The sequence below is a fragment of the Onychomys torridus genome, chromosome 14 (genome assembly GCF_903995425.1).
Source record: "Onychomys torridus chromosome 14, mOncTor1.1, whole genome shotgun sequence".
NCBI classification, from domain to species: domain Eukaryota; kingdom Metazoa; phylum Chordata; class Mammalia; order Rodentia; family Cricetidae; genus Onychomys; species Onychomys torridus.
This window is the reverse complement of record NC_050456.1, coordinates 4,862,225-4,880,290: the sequence shown is the minus strand read 5'-3', so window position 1 is coordinate 4,880,290 and position 18,066 is coordinate 4,862,225. Positions and strand designations below refer to the sequence as shown.

Genomic DNA, 18,066 nt, shown 5'->3' with positions numbered 1-18,066 from the left:
GTTTACACTTTGTTTCCAAATGCACTTTAGAATGCATTGTAAATTCCCAACAATGAAACTGATGGGATTTTGATGACATAGCTCTTTGAGAGAAGAATCAACATCTGTCCAGAACTAAGTCATCAGCCCATGGCCATAGTGAATGTTTGTATTCTCCATAAGAGTACATGGATTTGTGCTTCACAAATCCATTGACTGATATAACATGCAGACCTCTGCCTTCATTAGTCTCTTTCAGGCTCAAGCATTTCGTTTATTGATTTTACTATTGCCCATTTGTTTTCTGTTCCATTTATGTCTCCTAGTTATTACTTTGTTTACAATTTTTCAATAATTATATAATTTTCCTGAATAGTTTTAGCTATATTTGCATAACAGTAGTCTTAAGAATTTGGTTCAAAATAAAATCCATGTTCTGTGTTATCAGGCTCTGCTCTAGTACATTTTAATTACTTTTTTCTCCTTTTAAAAACATGTGTGTTGCAATGTTAATTTATGCAGCTGTTCTTGCCGCCCTGTTAGGGAGGAAGAAGGAAGAGAACACTTACAGAAGCGAAGGATGACACTGCCATTCATGTTTGCTACTGGAGAGGCTGTACTGTATGAGCTCTCCAGCCCCTTCCCTCCCATGAAGGAGGCCTTACCAACCCAGATCAAAAGCAGTGCTAGTGGAAAAGACTGGGCTCCCCAGTCAACCCCAAGTAAGGATTCTCTCCACCCCAGTTCCCTGATGAATGCCATGATCCCACAGGATGAGTCCATCTATCTCTGTCCTGCTTCAGGTCCTGCACCGTTAGACAGCCATTTCCTCACAGACTCTGCAAATGAATGCAGTGGTTGGCAAGACAGCATTGCACCGATAGGGAGTGAGACTGTGTGGAAACATGAGCAGCTTGCACATGCTCAGGACATGAACCTTGCCCTCTCTGGAGGCCCCCCGGGGTTCTTTCCAGACAATAAAAACAATGACTTGTACAGCATCATGAGAAACCTAGGGGTTGATTTTGATGATATCAGACGCATGCGGAGTGAGGAGTTCTTCAGGACTGACCTGTCTGGTGAGGTTGACTTCAGAGACATCGACATAACAGATGAAATCCTGACATATGTGCAAGATTCTCTAAACAAGTCGACCTTGCTAAATTCAGCCAGCCAGCAGCAGCCTGTGACTCAGCACCTAAGCTGTATGCTGCAGGAACGCCTGCATTTAGAGCAGCAGCAGCTACAGCAGCACCAAACTCAGGCAGTGGAGCCCCAGCATCAGCTGGCTCAGATGGAGCCCCAGCAACAGATATGTCCTCAGATGGAGCCCCAGCAACAGATATGTCCTCAGATGGAGCCCCAGCAACAAATATGTCCTCAGATGGAGCTCCAGCATCAGCTGTGTCCTCAGATGGAGCCCCAGCAACAGATGATATGTCCTCAGATGGAGCCCCAGCAACAGATATGTCCTCAGATGGAGCCCCAGCATCAGCTGGGTCAGATGGAGCTACCCCAGCAAGAGCTGGGTCAGAAAATGAAGCATATGCAAGTCAATGACATGTTTGCAAGTTGGAACCCCACCCCTCCTGTGCCTTTCAACTGTCCTCAGCAGGAACTAAAACATTACAATGCCTTTTCAGACTTACAGGGCACTGTTCAGGAGTTCCCCTACAAGTCTGAGGTGGACAGCATGCCTTACACACAGAACTTTGCTCCCTGTAATCAGTCTGTGCTACCACAACACTCTAAGTGTGCACAGTTGGACTTTCCTGGAAAGCATTTTGAGCCGCCCCTGCACCCCACTACTTCTAATTTAGAAGATTTTGTCACTTGTTTACAAGTTCCTGAAAACCAAAGACATGGGATAAATGCACAGTCAGCCATAGTCCCTCCTCAGGCATACTATGCTGGGGCCATGTCCATGTACCAGTGCCAGCCAGGGCCTCAGCCCACCTCTGTGAACCAGATGCAGTACAGCCCTGCAGTTCCAGGCTCCCAGGCTTTTCCAAACAAGGTAAGGGCTTTTAGAGCTGAATAGATCTCTCAGGCCTAAGCATCTCCATATTGTCTGTTATGCTGAAACATATTGTCAGAGCCCTTTTAATTAGCAAGTGACTTGAGAACTGCATTTAGTATATTTATGTTCATATGACAAAGGTCGTTACAATTTACTTAAAATAGTACAAATAAATTATTTAAATAATTTTCTTAAAAATAGGTTGATGTTAACATAATTTAATAGCTGTTCTTTGTTGCCACTCAAAGGTATATCATGCTCACCACTAATTAATTTCTGTTAGAGAATATTAGTTTATTTGAAAATATACTGGATTAGCTTCTAAAAATGTCTTGACTAACATTAAGTTCATTGCCCTGTTTGCTATTTGAGTGTGGCTTGAATCTCAATCCTGATTGTTTCTTCTAGATTATTAGTATGTCTGCTTTATCTGATTGTGTGGGATTTGGGGGGCCGGGGGGGGGGAGAATGATGGATGGTGGTTTTTCTTAATATTTTTCCTGATAGCATTCAGGTCCATTCAAATTTAATATTTATCATAAAGAAAATTGATTAATTATGAATTGGATATACTTTGTCATATTATCATTTGCCTCAAAGTGGTGCCTCTGGAGGCCATAGAACACAGAGTAGAACTACTTAGCACATCCATGTGTGGAAACACCCACAGCTGATTCCTCAGACACTGGAAATGGCAGCAGAACTGTGCTGGCTGATGGGTATTGATAGGCAGGTAACAGGAACACAGTAGGATGACAGTAGTCTGCAGTAATTCACTGGGTACTGACAGACAACAGGAACACATAGTAGGATGACAGTAGTCTGCAGTAATTCACTATATGATTCAACATCACTAGAAAAAGGAATCCAAATGTTCCTAATGTAAATGATAAATGAATGTACATATGAGTCATTATGTGATGACATTTACAAAAACTAACAACATTTTGGACCTGGAGAGATAGCTCATCAATTAACACTTGCTTGTTCTACTAAAGGTCCTGTATTTGATTCCCAGCACCCACCCGGGCAGCTCACAACTGTCCATAATTCCAGTTCCCAGGGACTGAGTGACCTCTTCTGCCTCCTTGAACACTGCACACTTGTGTCACACATGTAAACATGCAGGCCATACACCCATACACATGAAATTTTATTTTTTAAAATAATTTTTTTGAAATTAAAAAATATAATTACATCATTTCCCTCTTTCCATTCCCTTCTCCAACCTTTCTATCTATCCCCCCTTGCTCTCTTTCAAATTGATGGTCTCTTTAATTGTTGGAATGCACAGGTGTGTGTGTGTGTATGTGTGTGTGTGTGTGTGTGTGTGTGTGCCAGAATATACAAATACAACCTGTACAGTCTGTATATTACTTGTATGTTACTTATATGAAACCGTGACCAACAACTTAAAAGGGTGCTTCTCATGCCTGATGTTGGGGCTATAGAAAGAGTTCAAAGGCAACCTGGAAAACAGTGAGACAGAATAGAATTGCTAAAAGGACCTGAGTATAGCTCCATGGTAGAGCACCGAACTAGCATGTACTAGCTGGATCTAGAGGGTTGGCAAGGCCCTTCACTGGATCTCCAGCACTACAAAATAAATGAGTTAATTGAAGCAGCTACAGGAATGATTTTATGACTTATCTTATTTTTATTTTTTTACATCAACTATACATTATAATGTGAAGGTTCTATGGACTATGAACTCTGGGGGCCCGCAGAGGCTCCCTAGTAAGGCCTTATTCAAGGGACCCTCTGTGTTGGGGTCCAGTGTTGGGGTTCAGCTCTAACCTATCAAAGGGTCCCTTGAAGGGGGGAGTGAGGAACTGAGAAATGCTAGTGAGGAAATATAGAAGTAGATGAAGAAAAATGATAGAGATGCAGGATAGCTTTGGGAGGACCCTGGGTCAATACCCAGCAGCCTTGAGTTTATTTCTAATGAGCTTTTTATACACTAGCAAGGGGAGAGGCAAAAGACCTCCCCTTTCAAGACCAAAGCACAATGTACAACCAAGTGTAGACCCTTCAACACCTCGTAACTATACCTTTGGCCAAATCATCCTGTTGTGCAGCCCTGCTGGGTAAGGCAAGCTCAGACTTTCTGGCCTTGAGTAAGGCCTTACTAGGGAGCCTCTGGGCCCCATAGAACTCTTAACTTGTCCTTCCTTTTCTCCAGCAGTTCCGAAAATGAGCCTAGTTTTGGTGTAAGAAGGCAAGTGTCTTAGTTATGGTTACTGTTGCTGGTGACATGCCATGACCAATAGCAACTTGAGGAGAAAGGGTTTATTTCACTCACAGTTTCATATCATCAAAAAACAGGAGAGGCTGGAACTCAAGCAGGGCAGAAACCTGGAGGCGGAGCTTGTGCAGATGTCACAGAGGAGTGCTCCTTACTTTCTTGCATCCATAGCTTGCACAGCCTGCTTTCTTGTGGAACCCCCACAATGGGCTGGGCCCTCCCACATCAACCACTAATTAAGAAAATGTTCTACAGGCTTCTGCCTACCGCCAGATCTTATGGAGGCAATTTCTCAATTGAGGCTCTCTCCTCTCCAATAATTTTAACTAAGTTAAGTTGACATAAAACTAGCCAGTACGACTGACCCTTGGTCAACTTGACACGTAAAACATCACTTTTCAGTCAGCCTTTCTTTTCTCGTTTATCCCCAAGATGGCACATTAATACTAATACAATATCTAATATAAAAGATAAATTATATCTTATATATTTATAATATTATATTTATATATAATATAAAAGATAAATGTAAATATATAAAATATAAAAGATAAATGACTTTAAAAGTCCCATGGTCTTTACAAATTTGAACACATTAAAAGGTTTTTTTTTTTAAATATTCAATATCTTTTAAAATCCAAAATCTCTTTTAAAAGTTCAAAGTCTTTAAGCTGCAGGGTCCTATAATCAAAAAACTATTAAATACCTTCTAACTTCAAGAGGAAAGAGCCAAAGCACAATCACAGTAAAATCAAAGCAAAACCAAACTCCAACTCTAAATAACTCAGTGGCCAGTGTCTGGGACCCACTCCCAGTCTTCTGGGCTCCTCCAAAGGGCATGGGTTACTCTTCAGGCTCCACCCTCTGCAGCCTAACATTTTATCCTCTAAGATCCAGCGGCTCCGCTGTAGCTGCTGCTGTTCTTGGTGGTCATCCCATGGGACTGGCATCTCCAAAATGCTAGGGTCTTCTGCTGCAACTGGGCTGCACTTTCACCAATAGCCTCTCCTGGACTCTCTTCATGGTGCCAAGCCTCCACTTCCCTCCATGACCACATTTAATTGTGGGCCTTCAACTGCACTGAAGTTGCACTTTCACCAATGGCCTCTCCTGGCCTCTCACAGATCCAAGCCTCAGCTGCTCCCCATGACCCCTTCATGCCTTCAAAACCAGTGTCCCCTGGGTGACTCTTACACTACCAGGTGCAGCTGTCAGCACAAGGGGCCTCCTTGGCTGACTCCAGAACACAGCTTCTCTGTGCTCTCAGAAAACAGCTGATCTTCACGCCCAGCTCGCCTTCCATCTAATCTTTCGAGGCATTTTCTCAGTTGAGGTTTCCTCCTTTCTGATGACTCTAGCTTGCATCAAGTTAACATAAAACCAGCCAACACAGCAAGCAAGCATTTTCCATTTGGTAACTCGCAGAAAAGTTAATTAAACATGTATTACAAATAAATTTATTAAATCATACCTATCAAGTAATGTTATAGGAACAGCAAGAATGATGCAGACTGAAGGGTCTAGAGCGTTCTTTTAAGGTGGTGTTTAAAGCTCTTAACAAGCCACTCTGCTGTTTTTTGTTTTCAGTTTCAAAATCGGGGAGTGTTCAATGACACCTATTCGTCTGAATTAAACAGCGTGGGTCACACGCAGACGGCTGCTCATCTTCATCATCCGGCAGAAGCCAGGTCTTTTCCTGATAGCACACCCAGTGGGTTCCTGTAGCTTCAAGCCAGGATGAAATTCTTTCAGGAACTGTCAATGCTGGGCATCAGCACTGTTTTTCCAAACCAGATTCGAATCTCTGTGCTTGGAAAAGGAGTTTACAAACATATTGTAGTCACCTATAGAATGGGAAGCTCCCTGGGAGCGCAGGGAGAGACCACATGCATTGACATGGCTTCCGCACCTTGGGTGCACAGTGCTCACGGCAGAGAGCTTGAGGACTCTGCAAAGCTGCATTCCTCTGCTCAGTGACTTCAGCCCGAAAAACAGTGAAGTACTTTGAGCTTTGAACTTCAGGATTCTTGTTAGTATACCAAATACAGAGTTACAAGACTAATTAATTTCCTATATTTTTAACTTGTTTTTGTCTCAGATGTTAAAATAAATGGTTTGGTGCTTTTATCAAAAGAAAAATCTCAATGTGTTCCTTCTGCACTGTTAATATAAGTGCCTCACATCCTTTTCTGTCTACCTTTATCTTTTTTGAATTAATATTCTTTCTGCACACAGTTATTACTGGAATATCCTAAATCCCATCGTTTTTGTTCATTCAGGCATGTTTTTACTGCACTACTTGCCCTTGTCCTTCAGATAAAGGGCAATGATGACTGAGAGATAACTATTTATTATGTAATATACTTGCTCTGGACTTTGGATGTTCCTCTGTGCCTTATGTGGAAAATTTTCAAAATAACCTGTTACTAAAATTATTTAATTATTACATAAATATGAAGACAGTAGCACGTACATTTTAACAGTGTTTTCTGAGAAGTGGCGTTCTGCGAATACCACTGTTTGCTTTCTCCAACACCTCTATATTGATAATGGGACACCACCGTGGAAAGGACTCCAGGCAGCCGCGTCCTCCAGCTGCAGGGAAGGGAAGAGGAGTTTGCCTAGCTCTGTAGTGATTAAGCAAAGCACTCATTCCATTGTGTATAAATTGTCTTTAAAAGCTATGTTGGGTCTGCAATCCTTTTTGTTATAAATTTCACTTCTTATACTAGTGGAAGCTATTAGTTTTTCTCATATTTGAGGAGTGTTAAGATTAAAGATGCCATGTTTGGTGCAAGATGTTTTAATGAATGAAATGAAAGGTGCATTGCATAAATGTAACGAACAAAATAATCTGTAAAATATTTTCAGTTTTCATTTAAGACTAGTCCTTACCTCATATGCATATTTTTTCAATGTATCTTGTTAAGAAATCAAATAATGAGTTGAGGCTTTTGAGCTGGTGTTGGTTCCCAAGCTGTAGGTCTTGACCTCTTTGGGGGTCAAACAACCCTTTCACAGGAGGCACCAAAGATCATCAGAAAACACAGATATTTATTATAATTCATCACAGTAGCAAAATTACAGTTACGAAGTAGCAATGAAAGTAAATGCATGGTTGTGGTCACCACTACCTGGAGAACTATATCAAAGGCTTGCAGCATTAGGAAGATTGAGAAACACTGAAACAGGCTCTTTTATTTTTCTTTTAGAAAATGAAGGTATGTAAACATGGTTTCAGGTAAAGGTATTTTTTAATTCCATGCATTTTCAGTCAAAATTGTGAATCTTTAGGATTAAGCATTGAAAAACGACTGTCTAAGACATTTCACAATTTGCTTCCAGCATGAGATATCACTAAGGGTTTAGACCAGTGGTCTGGGTTTATGCTCCATTTTCATTAAAAGTTGTCATAGAAATCATTTTGTCAATCTCTGCAACATGTTAACAAGTGTTCAATTAAAAATTACTTTGGACATTGTAAGTATGGTAACATTTAATTACACACTCATAAAACTGAAAGTTTTAAAGGCAATATAGTGTGTTTTTAATCTATATAAATAACTAAAACATCTAAGAATAATAAAATCACATTAAATTGAATATGCATTTGTCTGTATTGCTAAATGCCAAACAGAAGGAGTTATTAAGGCACTACTGGACAGAAGGATTAACTTCTAGATGAAATCCACATCTAAGGCTGTGTGTATGAGACTGGAGTTCTTCCCATCCAGCTGTTTGTACACACCTGAGCACTTAACAATATGCCATTGTATTAACCTCTTCCAGTTGTTACTCTGCACAAGCTAGCTTATTTCAGTATGAGTAGATCTTAGGTTTATATAGCTTCCTGCTGTCCTTCAGACTGTTATTGCTTATATATGCCATGCAGAGATTTTTGTTTATAATCTCCTTAAGTGTCAAAAAGAAAATGTAAACAGTGATATATGATAATAAATAACCAAGTATGAATAATGTTTTCATGCAAATTCTTCTGTCTGTATAAAGAAAACAATTCCTGTACCCTCACACGATTGCTAGGTGGAGGTAGTCTTTGTAGGAAGGCCAGCACCAAGTCTTTCATGTAAAATTCATTTAAATTCTCTCTCAGTATTTGATCTGAGCAAATTCAAGTTTTAAAGTGATGCCCTAACCACTAGTGTGTTTATGTTGGTGGCCATACATGACAGCAAAGTTGTGCAGTGGACCGAAACCCCAAGGTTTGGATAGTACATTCGGTGATGTGATGTGTACGCATCAAAACAGTCTGCATCACATCTCTTACTGTATATCACTGCATAATGATACATGACTATAATCTTTCTGACCTCTGCACTCAGTTCAGTGGCTTCCAAGACTGCTGACACTCCGAGTGTTGGACACTCCGAGGAATTGGGTGGTGGTTGTGATTCCTGTCTTACATTTTGCAGTTGACCTTGCTTCCAGTTTTACTGATAAAATCAGTAACCTCACCCAATGGTTCCTTGTACCTTTATCTCTTCAGCACTACCATTCTTAGCCTTTGCTTTCCTGTAATACATAGGAGGAGAGGTTCCTAGACCTAACCATTTCTTTTTATTCTTTGGAGTTAAGAAGAAGCTCCAATGTTTTCTTAACTTCCCGCCTTCTGTAGACCTCCCTGTGGACAGGCTACCATAAATTTTGGGAGAGCACGGTCCTCCGTCCCCATGATTGGTTTGCCTTGCTGGGAAGTTGTTTTTGTCTCCTCACATCCACAGTTCTTCCCTTCTGTGTCACTGGGCTGTCATGGTCACACCAGTCCTTTGCATATGCTTCCTGAGGGGATGATCACACCCACCTTCACTGAACTCTTTCTTCCCCTGACTTCCAGGGCTTTAGCTTTCCTCACACCCCTTTTGGTCCTCTCTCTCTCAGCCCTCTCAGCCCTCCAGTCTCCACTCAGTGTCTCTTCACCAGCCACTCTTCCATCTTGATAGGTCTTCGTTCTGGTTTGGGTTCTTTATGTGCTCATCCATTCTACAGCCCTCAAATTTCTGTCTTACTCATGACTGGCCTTCATCGTCTCTTGATTTTCTTGATTGTAAGTGACTTCAAATAACAGGACAGAAAAGCAGAAAAATAATTCGTGAAAACAATCCACACTCTTAGAGATGAGGAGACTGGGGCCGAAGAGGTAGCATGGCCTCATATTCAGTGATAAGGAGGGATGTCTGAGTAGACCTGCTGATGAAGAGCGCAAGGCTTTCCTCTGTCTTCCATTCCACCTGATGCTTACGTTAGCTCATTTACATCCCCATGAGGCAAATTTAATGATTCCATTTTAATGAACTACTAAACTAGATTTCTACAAAGCAACTGAAATCTCTAGTTGGTTGTCATACACAGAAAAATGGTCAAGAAAATATGTTTATAGAACTCCTGCTTATGTTAATTTGGTGGCAAGGGATATTTTGTAGCTGTTATTGAGTTCAGGACCTAGGGATGGGAAGATGCTATGAACTGGATCTTAAACATCCTCCAAGGCTTGCCCATTCAGTTATGTTTTATTGAGAGGTAAAGGAGCCTTTAAAAAGTAGGACATGTGGATATTAGGCATTGAAGTTGTGTCCTGAAAGGGGACTTGAGACTACAATCCTTCCCCTCTTTGTATTTCAGTGAAATGAACAGACATTTATAACTTTCCTTCCTGCAAGGTGTACTGACTGGGCAATGACATGGCCAAGAAACCATGGATGGAAATCTTGGAAACCACAACTTACTCCTTCTCTCTTAAGAGAAGGCTGGTAGCTGGGCATTGGTGGTGCATGCAGAGGCAGGTGGATCTCTGAATTTGAGGCCAGCCTGGTCTACAGAGTGAGTTCTAGGACAGCCAGAGCTACATAAAGAAACCCTGTCAAAAAACAAAACACAGAGATGATTGATGATGATGATGATGATGATGATGATGATAGATAGATAGATAGATAGATAGCAGACAGACAGATGACTGACTGATTTACTGACTGACTCACAGACTGACTGAGTGATGACTGATGGACTGACAGAGACATATAGGCTGTCTTGGATTACCTGGAGAGACTCAATGTAATCACCAGAAGTTCTTTCAAGAGGAAGGTTGGAGAGTCAGAGGGGAGGGAGAACAGAAGCAAAGAAGAGCAGGAAATATTAGAAGACACTGTGCTGATATTGTTGAAGATGCCAAAGAATTCAAAATGGTCCAAGAAGCTAGAAAAGGCAAGAACGTAGCTCTCCCCTAGTGCTTCTAGAAGAAGCCCAGCCTTGCCGATGCCTTGATTTCAGAGCTACCGTCCTCTAGTTCATAAGTTCCTAACCTGTGGTGGGTCATGACCCCTTTGTTCACATATCAGATATTTACAGTTTATCACTTTAGCAAAACTACAGTTACGAAGTAGCAATGAAGATAATTTTATAGTTGGGGGTCACTGCATGAGAAACTGTATTAAAAAAGTTCATATTGGGAAGGTTGAAAACCACTGCTCTGGTTCTATTAAAATAACATTTGTATTGTCCTAAACCAATAAATGCAGTAATTCATTATAGTAGCCATTAGAAATCAACACAAATGTTTCCGATTTTAAGGGATAAGGCAGTTGGAATGGAAACATCTCCATTTTCATAATTTCTATAGGAAGAGTTGCCCTGTGCATTCTCCCAGGCTACAGTGACTTTGCTGTTTCAGAGAACAGCCAGAAAGGTTTGGTAATACTTCCTGTTGATCCTCCTACCTTTAAGTCCCTCTGGAAAAGAGACTGCACTTTGTGAGCAAGACAGTGGTTCCCAGGAGGCTCCAGCTTTGCTGTAGAGAGCAAGTTTATGTGGAAGTGCACACTGCACCCTTGCCTTCTCCAGATGTTTGCCTCATGTCAGGAGTCGGGAAATGCATTGCTCACAGCCTCACACATGTTTCTAAGGAAGGATCTTAATAATGTGTCTGCTGGTTGCAAATCACCGTACAAATTGGCCTGATTCCTAGAAGAAAAATGGCTTTCCTGAAGTGGGCTAGACATTATGTTTACACACACATCTTCAAGCAGTTTTCTGCATTTAAAATTAACACAGGTATTTTGAGGGTAATTTTATAACTCTGTAACTAAAGTGCTTGTGTGAAAAAATAGTAAGTTTGTCTTTTTCAAACCTCTCTCATGATATTATCACTTCATAGAGTCCAAAGGAAGCCCACTAAGTGAGAACAAACACAAGCTGTTAAGATATTGTCCTTTATAAACACCTTGCCAGGTACTGATTCAGTGTTTTATCTGAACAGAAATTTCAATTCTAATATTGGAACTGATTTGATTATCATACAATAAGGTCAGTTTATAGTCCTGTAGTTTTCTATTTAGTGTCTTGAGACCATGGTGGACTGTGAGTAACAGAACTGCAAATGTGAATCCTTGCATGGGGGTTCTGCTGTATTTCAGGGTGGTCTTCTGTGTAGGACACAATGTGGTTTGAACCACTGATTTCAATATATGCCTGACTTGAGCATTTACAGTTTTTCTCAAAGATTTTACACTGGATCCAACTCAGGTTATTCTTGCATCTATTGAAGAATTATCCCTCTATCTGATGGTGTTAAGGCTAAAATGTAAACTGATGTTTAACTGAAATGCTCTTTTAAATATACAAAAGTATTATAAACATATTTTAGAATGATTTGGCCATCTTGCCAAGTTTCAGGTTTCTCTCCTTGATTCAAAGAAAGTGTGAAATGAAGGATAACCCACTGCACACTCAAAGCAAGCGTTCTCCGTCCTGCATTCATCTAGAAATCAGTATATGTCCCAGTACAAAGAACACTTGCAAAATCTCTGTGTATGTATCAAAAACAAAACAAAACAAAAACAAAACCTTAATTGCAAAATGGACATTTAAAGAAACAGGATTTTATCAGTTAAGACAAAAGTGTCAGAACATTCGGAGAATAGACTATTGATTTCCCTTGAATTAGCAAACTGCATACACACACGTTCACAAGGCTCAGGGAACATCTCCAGGTAAAGGACAGAAAGAATGTGAGAGGTGGAAGATGGGCAGGAGTGCAGGAAGTGCTGTGTTCTGGTCTTGGCTGTTACAAGATCAAGCCAGTCAACACTTCAGCATGCATGGGGAGGGCTCAAGTGGGAGAGCAGTCATTTTTCTTCAGGGATGTGGCTACTGAAGCTTGTTCATGCCATTTGAGCATTAACCAGACATAGTGGGTTATTTAATTATCAAAAGGACTTATGTGAGAGAGAGGAGTCCAGGGAGGTGAGAGAGAGATAATTTGCCTTGTTTCTGAACATGGTACATGCATGAAATTGTCAAATAATAAATAAAAATATTCAAAGATACAAAAATAAAAATTGATTTCACCAGGGAGGTAATTAACAGGTTTCATGGTTTAGCAAGGAACCCTGACATAGGAGTAGCTCTGATGCTTTCAATGTGTAAACTTTTGGTGGGTTTTGGAGATTTTGAGGACTCCTTGCTTCCATTTTACATTTGTTTGAGGTAAATTGGAAAGAATCTCATTTAGGATGAAAGGTATGCAGGAGCTTTGTGTTAGTGTCTACTGTTCTGCTTGCCCTAACCTTCTTCACAATGACATGTTCTTGGTGATTTCATCTCAATAGCATGTTGAGTCCCTATTTTCAGAATCTAGCTACAAAGTGTTTAATATTCTATTTACAAATGTAAGTGACATAAGATGTTGGCATGGAGACCTGGTAATCAAATGAGTTCAGGAAAAACCTGGGCAAAAAGAAGTTAATTAGTTCTCTTTGCTAAACATTTTTAATGTGTTAGTGTAGATTGTAACTTTCAAATGAACTGGTGTGCAGATTATTTCAAACTTGATACCTGAACTCTATAAAAATATTTCACATTTTTCTAGTGTTCCAAAGAAAACTTTGAAAAAGTCTCTCTTGTGGGACGAAATCCCAGGCTCTTTTTTCATGTTTCCTTGTGGCTCAGTTTGTATTTTCAGATACAATTTGCAACACATCGCCTGTGTTTTCTATCCTACAGGAATGCACCATCTTCCCACAGCACTCGCACGTGTAAGAACTTGCTCCCCTCTGCCTCCTATTTCCTAGTCAAGTTTTTACTTTGTGAAGACCTTAACATTCTTTCTCCACCTGAAGTATTTACCATGGTCTCAGCTCCATATATTATAAATATAAATAGATCCCAAAGTTTCCTTTGTTCAAACTTGAGTATCAAAATACTTGTCAGCTATGCTATTTTGACAATCTGTAGAAAATTCCATTGTCTTTGTTTTCAATTTTGTTTTTTAAATCTTAGTTTCATAGAGAGTTAGTACTAAAAGCTGTTTGGAAGCCATGTGAGTCAATTTACTGTAGCGATCACATTTAAATCTTTTAGATAAGACTCCTATGCTTTTGTTTTTATGGTTAGAACTAGGAAAAGAACGTGTTTTCTCTTCATCAAAATACAAGTAACTTTCTCTTTTATTTGGAGCACCAGGAGGATTAGAACAATCAGGGCAGAACTGAGATAATGCTTGGTGACATATTGTATATCCATTTGCTGTATTCCCACTCTCTCTGGCTTACATTAACCCTTTCCATTTCATCGCCATTTATTTTTTCTACGCATACTGTATTATTTTACCTCTTGTCATCAAACTCAAGTCCCCCTTAGTTACCAGCTCTCTTTTGAATAATTTGCACAAAAGTAATGAAATAAAATAGAGTAAAGCAAAGAATGTAATGAACAAAAGAAAATCATTCTGCCCACAACTCTGATACCAGACATCAATACTGCTGGGAGAAACTCATGTTCACAAGTTCATAGTAGCTGATTCTCCCCCTGTTCTTTTAGTGCTCCTATTGTAAATAATTGAGAAATTAGATCCTTAAAAGGCTTCAATTAAAAGAAAAGTCATCAAGGGTCTCAGGGATATGACATGAACCATCAAAATCATTATGAATTATGCCAGCTGGCTTATGAGATGTAGTCAGTTTTCCTGTATCCTGCCTGCCCTGCAGCTGCTTGGACAAATAAACATACAAAGGTTTATATTACTTATAAACTGTATGACCTAATGGCTCAGGCTTCTCGATAGCCAGTTCCTATAACTTAACCAATTTCTATTAATCTAAAAGTTGCCACGTGGCTGTGGCTTACCAGCACTTTCACATCTTGCTTCTGGCAGCGGCCGCTGGTGGCTCCTCTCTGTCTGTGCCTCTCCTTTTCCTGTCTCTGTCCTGGATGTCCCACCTGCCCATAAGCTGCCTCACCATAGGCCAAAGCAGTCCATTTATTAACCACAGCATACAGAAAGACATCCCCCAGCAATGAGGGAGGCTAGAGATTCTCCACAATTTAAATGCAGCTGAGTGGTTTCCATGGTGTGACACAATCCGCAGGAAGCAGAGTGTAGATGGCCCTGATGCCACCTAGCCATGTGGATGTCAAGCCTGGCACCAGGGCCTGCTATGGGTTACATTCGTAATCAGTCAGGATAACTCCTCCAGGTAGGTGCCCAGGGAACCAGACACAAATCTCTAAGGTCTTCAGTGACTCGAGAAGCAGAAATCAGGCTGGACTTGCTGCTCCTGGTGAATGGCAGCTGAGCTCAGGTGTAACTCACAGAGGAGCATTCATTTACAACCTCATAATAAACATTTTCCCGATGCTTGGCTAATGACACAAAGGTATTTTATTATTGTACTTTTTCAAATGACACAGCCCCACATGCCCCTCCAGGATGTCACAAGAGAGGGCAGTGGAGGCTGGCATCATTTTCTCTCACCTTATTCTCCATTTTTTTTGTTGTTGTTTAGAGTAAAATTTAGCCAAACAAATATTAATTGGGTTGTACATAATTCAGCATTTTTGCATTTTCATATATAGCTTACACCCATTTTATTTTAAGACCAAATATCTCTATGTAGCTCTGGCTGTCCTAGAACTCACTATGTCGACCAGGCTGGCTGGAACTTAGATATCCACCTGCTTCTGCCTCCTGAGTAATAGGATTAAAGTGAGTGTGCAGCACACACCCAGCTAGGCCATAGCCTTATTGAAGTATAATTGACAGATAAATGATAACCATTTCAAGTTCACAGTTCAGCATTTCGCTGTGTGCATACTTCATGTAGTGTTCACCACAGGAGTACAAGGCAGTTTCTGTGTAAAAAAGAAAGCATCTCTGCATATTACTCTCCAGAGGAAGATGCTGAATTGCAGGTCCCTCCTCAACTCTCTGAGCTGTTTGGAGATTCCCTGATGCCCAGACCTTTTATTTTCATCTGGTCTTACTTCCAGACTCTCTACAGACCAGATTAGTACTTGGTGGTTAATTTATAAATGATGTTCATGCAACTAGGCTGAGAAAGAATGCTTATATGAAGAGTAGATTTAGGTAGCAAGAGACAGGCACACCTCATCACCTCAGCAGGTTCTGTTCCAATTTGTACATAGAATTGCAAAAGAATTAAGCGATTGTTAATTAGCATGGATTCGCTAGCATATATGACTAGTGTGTGTTAGTTAATGTATCTACTGGCCAATGACCTTTTGCTTCTCACATTGATAGTCACCAGGACAACCCCAATAATTACGGGTTAATGTTAGGAAGAATCCACTTAGCAATCCTCTTGTCCTCACTCTTTTTTTGTTTGTTTTTTCTTTTTGTAAATGAGAATTGTGATGTCCAAGAGGTAAACCAGCTCTCTTCATACAACACAGCGGCTCTCACAAAATTCCACATAAAACTGAGGTCCACATTACTAGGAATGAGAAGTACCGGCAATGCTTTTTGATCTTCCTCCTGCAGGTACCCTTTAGGGATCTGTTGTCACCCAGACTGATTCAGTAGCTGGGACAGGTCCTACGAATCTGCATTTCTACCAAGCTTTCCCATGCTATGCACCCAACATGGGCTGACACATTGAATACTGAGGATTCACAGGCAAGGCCTGGGGTTTGCCTGTGTACACTGAGTCTTCAGCAGAAAGGCGTGCAGGACTTCCCACTGTAAATTAATTTCTTCCTGATACAGACAGAACTCCAATCAGAGAATTCTTCTGTACAGAACCAATAGAATTCCTCGTGGGTGTTCCTTTCAGTAGACCAAGAAGATGAGACATATAAATCTCTGTTTTGTGGACAGAGGGGCCGTACTCCTGAGCATTCCTTAGTGACAGAGCCACCATGGGTTCGCATCTGTATCTCCCTTTCAGCAGGGACACTTTTCTTCTTCTTCAGTAATAGTTAACCTTGCAAATTTGCAGCTAGGAAACCAGCAGAATGCTTTGTAGGAACAACAGCCCTTGCTTTCTCTCCCAGCAAGTCTCCTATCTCACTTCTCATCATTCCCTCATCTGATGCTGTCTAGCAGCCTTAGTACCATCGGGCCACTTCTGAATGTGTCATTCCTTGCTGTGCCAGGCTGTCCTGGGCACAGCAGGATGCTTCACAGAATCTCAGCGCTCTCCTTACCAAAGCTAGCAGCATTCTGTAATGGCTCCCAGCATCAGGAAATGGCACTAGGAAGCAAGAGCATCCCCAAAGAGAATACTGCTTTAGGAGGTTCACACTATGTTGAGGGCAGCTAGCTGTAAACACAGCAAGAGACCTTTAAACTCCACTGCACTGGCCCGGGGGTGGGGGTTGAGAGTGTCACACACTGAGTTAGGTTAGAAAGACTTATTGACTGCAAATCTTTCTGTTTAGTTAGTTCTAGACACTACCAATGCTCTGTTTCTGAGTAGTATGGATTTCAGTTAAACAAAATGTCTCAAATTACATGGGAGCTATAGTTTCTGCAGATGGGATAGGCAGTGGGAACAAAACAGAACTTCTCCCCACTGTCTTCAGTGCAGGCCTGGAAGTGTGAGAGCAGCACTCTGCTCTGCAACAGATCTTGGCTGGAGGGTGAGACATCTCCAATCTGCTATAAAGTGCAAACACATCATCAGAGTCACTCCCAAATGAGTTAGTCTGCTTGCTTGTCAGCCACTAGCTAGCTAAGCTCTGGAACAGCTTGTCTTGACAAGCAGTTACAGTAGGCCATAACTAGTTATGTGCTCTATGTGGTCTTGAGAAAGGTTTTCTCCCTTCAGTATTAGTGGGAAATATTTTACTGATATTCAGTTGACAAAAATGAAGAGATAGAAAGCCATCAGGCATTTTGCATAAAGATAAAAATGGTATACCAGAGTAACCACTTGTTTTCATACTATCTCTTTTTTTGTTTGTTTTGGTTTTTCAAGACAGGGTTTCTCATTTTTAAGAGAGCTCTGAATTAAAATACATTTGTTTGAAATTCATGGTTCTTGCTCACAGATTCTCTAATATCAGTAAGAAGTGATTGCCCTGGGGGCTCTCTGGAAGACATGAGCTATTAATGGAGGCCCAGACGCTAGGCCAGAGGGAAGGGGCCCTCTCCCTGCTGCCCCACTGAGAGAGATGAAAGGCTGCAATCTGTCAGCATTAGCTGGGGACAGCATTAGCTGGGAACAGTGTCTATCACTTTCCTGCAAACACTGCTGGCCCTGCAGGCTGCTAGTACCTTTATTCACTCTCTACCAATACTTCTCTACCTGCCCCAATTCAGCCACCTTCAGAGAGTTTCATCGCCATAATTTGGTACACTCTAGAATAAATGCGGAATCTAAAGTAAAGCAGATGACCCAGGATGTAGACCTATTCCAGAGATGTGTATGCTCAGAACAGGGAACAGCTGAACAGAAATGAAGCCTTCAGGTTGAACACTTAAGTCTGAGGAGTGGGTATTTGCATGAACAGTCAGGTCCGTTTCTTACTTCTCTGCTTGCTCCAGCATGAAGGAGATGCACTCCCAGAATTT

The 18,066-nt window shown here is 41.0% G+C and overlaps 1 protein-coding gene across 2 annotated transcripts in view; it reads left to right on the top strand.

The window, feature by feature from the left end:
- The window catches only part of Ahr (aryl hydrocarbon receptor), a 40,864-nt gene extending 33,579 nt beyond the window's left edge, over positions 1–7,285 (top strand). The window contains exons 10-12 of one of the 2 annotated variants that reach the window (XM_036206574.1): positions 523–701; positions 783–1,996; positions 5,832–7,285. In XM_036206574.1, coding sequence (XP_036062467.1) covers positions 523–701; positions 783–1,996; positions 5,832–5,969 — 1,531 coding nt within the window. In that variant the 3' untranslated portion in view covers positions 5,970–7,285. Of the gene's footprint in view, positions 1–522; positions 1,997–5,831 lie in introns of both variants that reach the window. The other variant, XM_036206573.1, reaches the window with a different exon arrangement.
- The last annotated feature ends 10,781 nt before the right edge of the window (positions 7,286–18,066 follow it).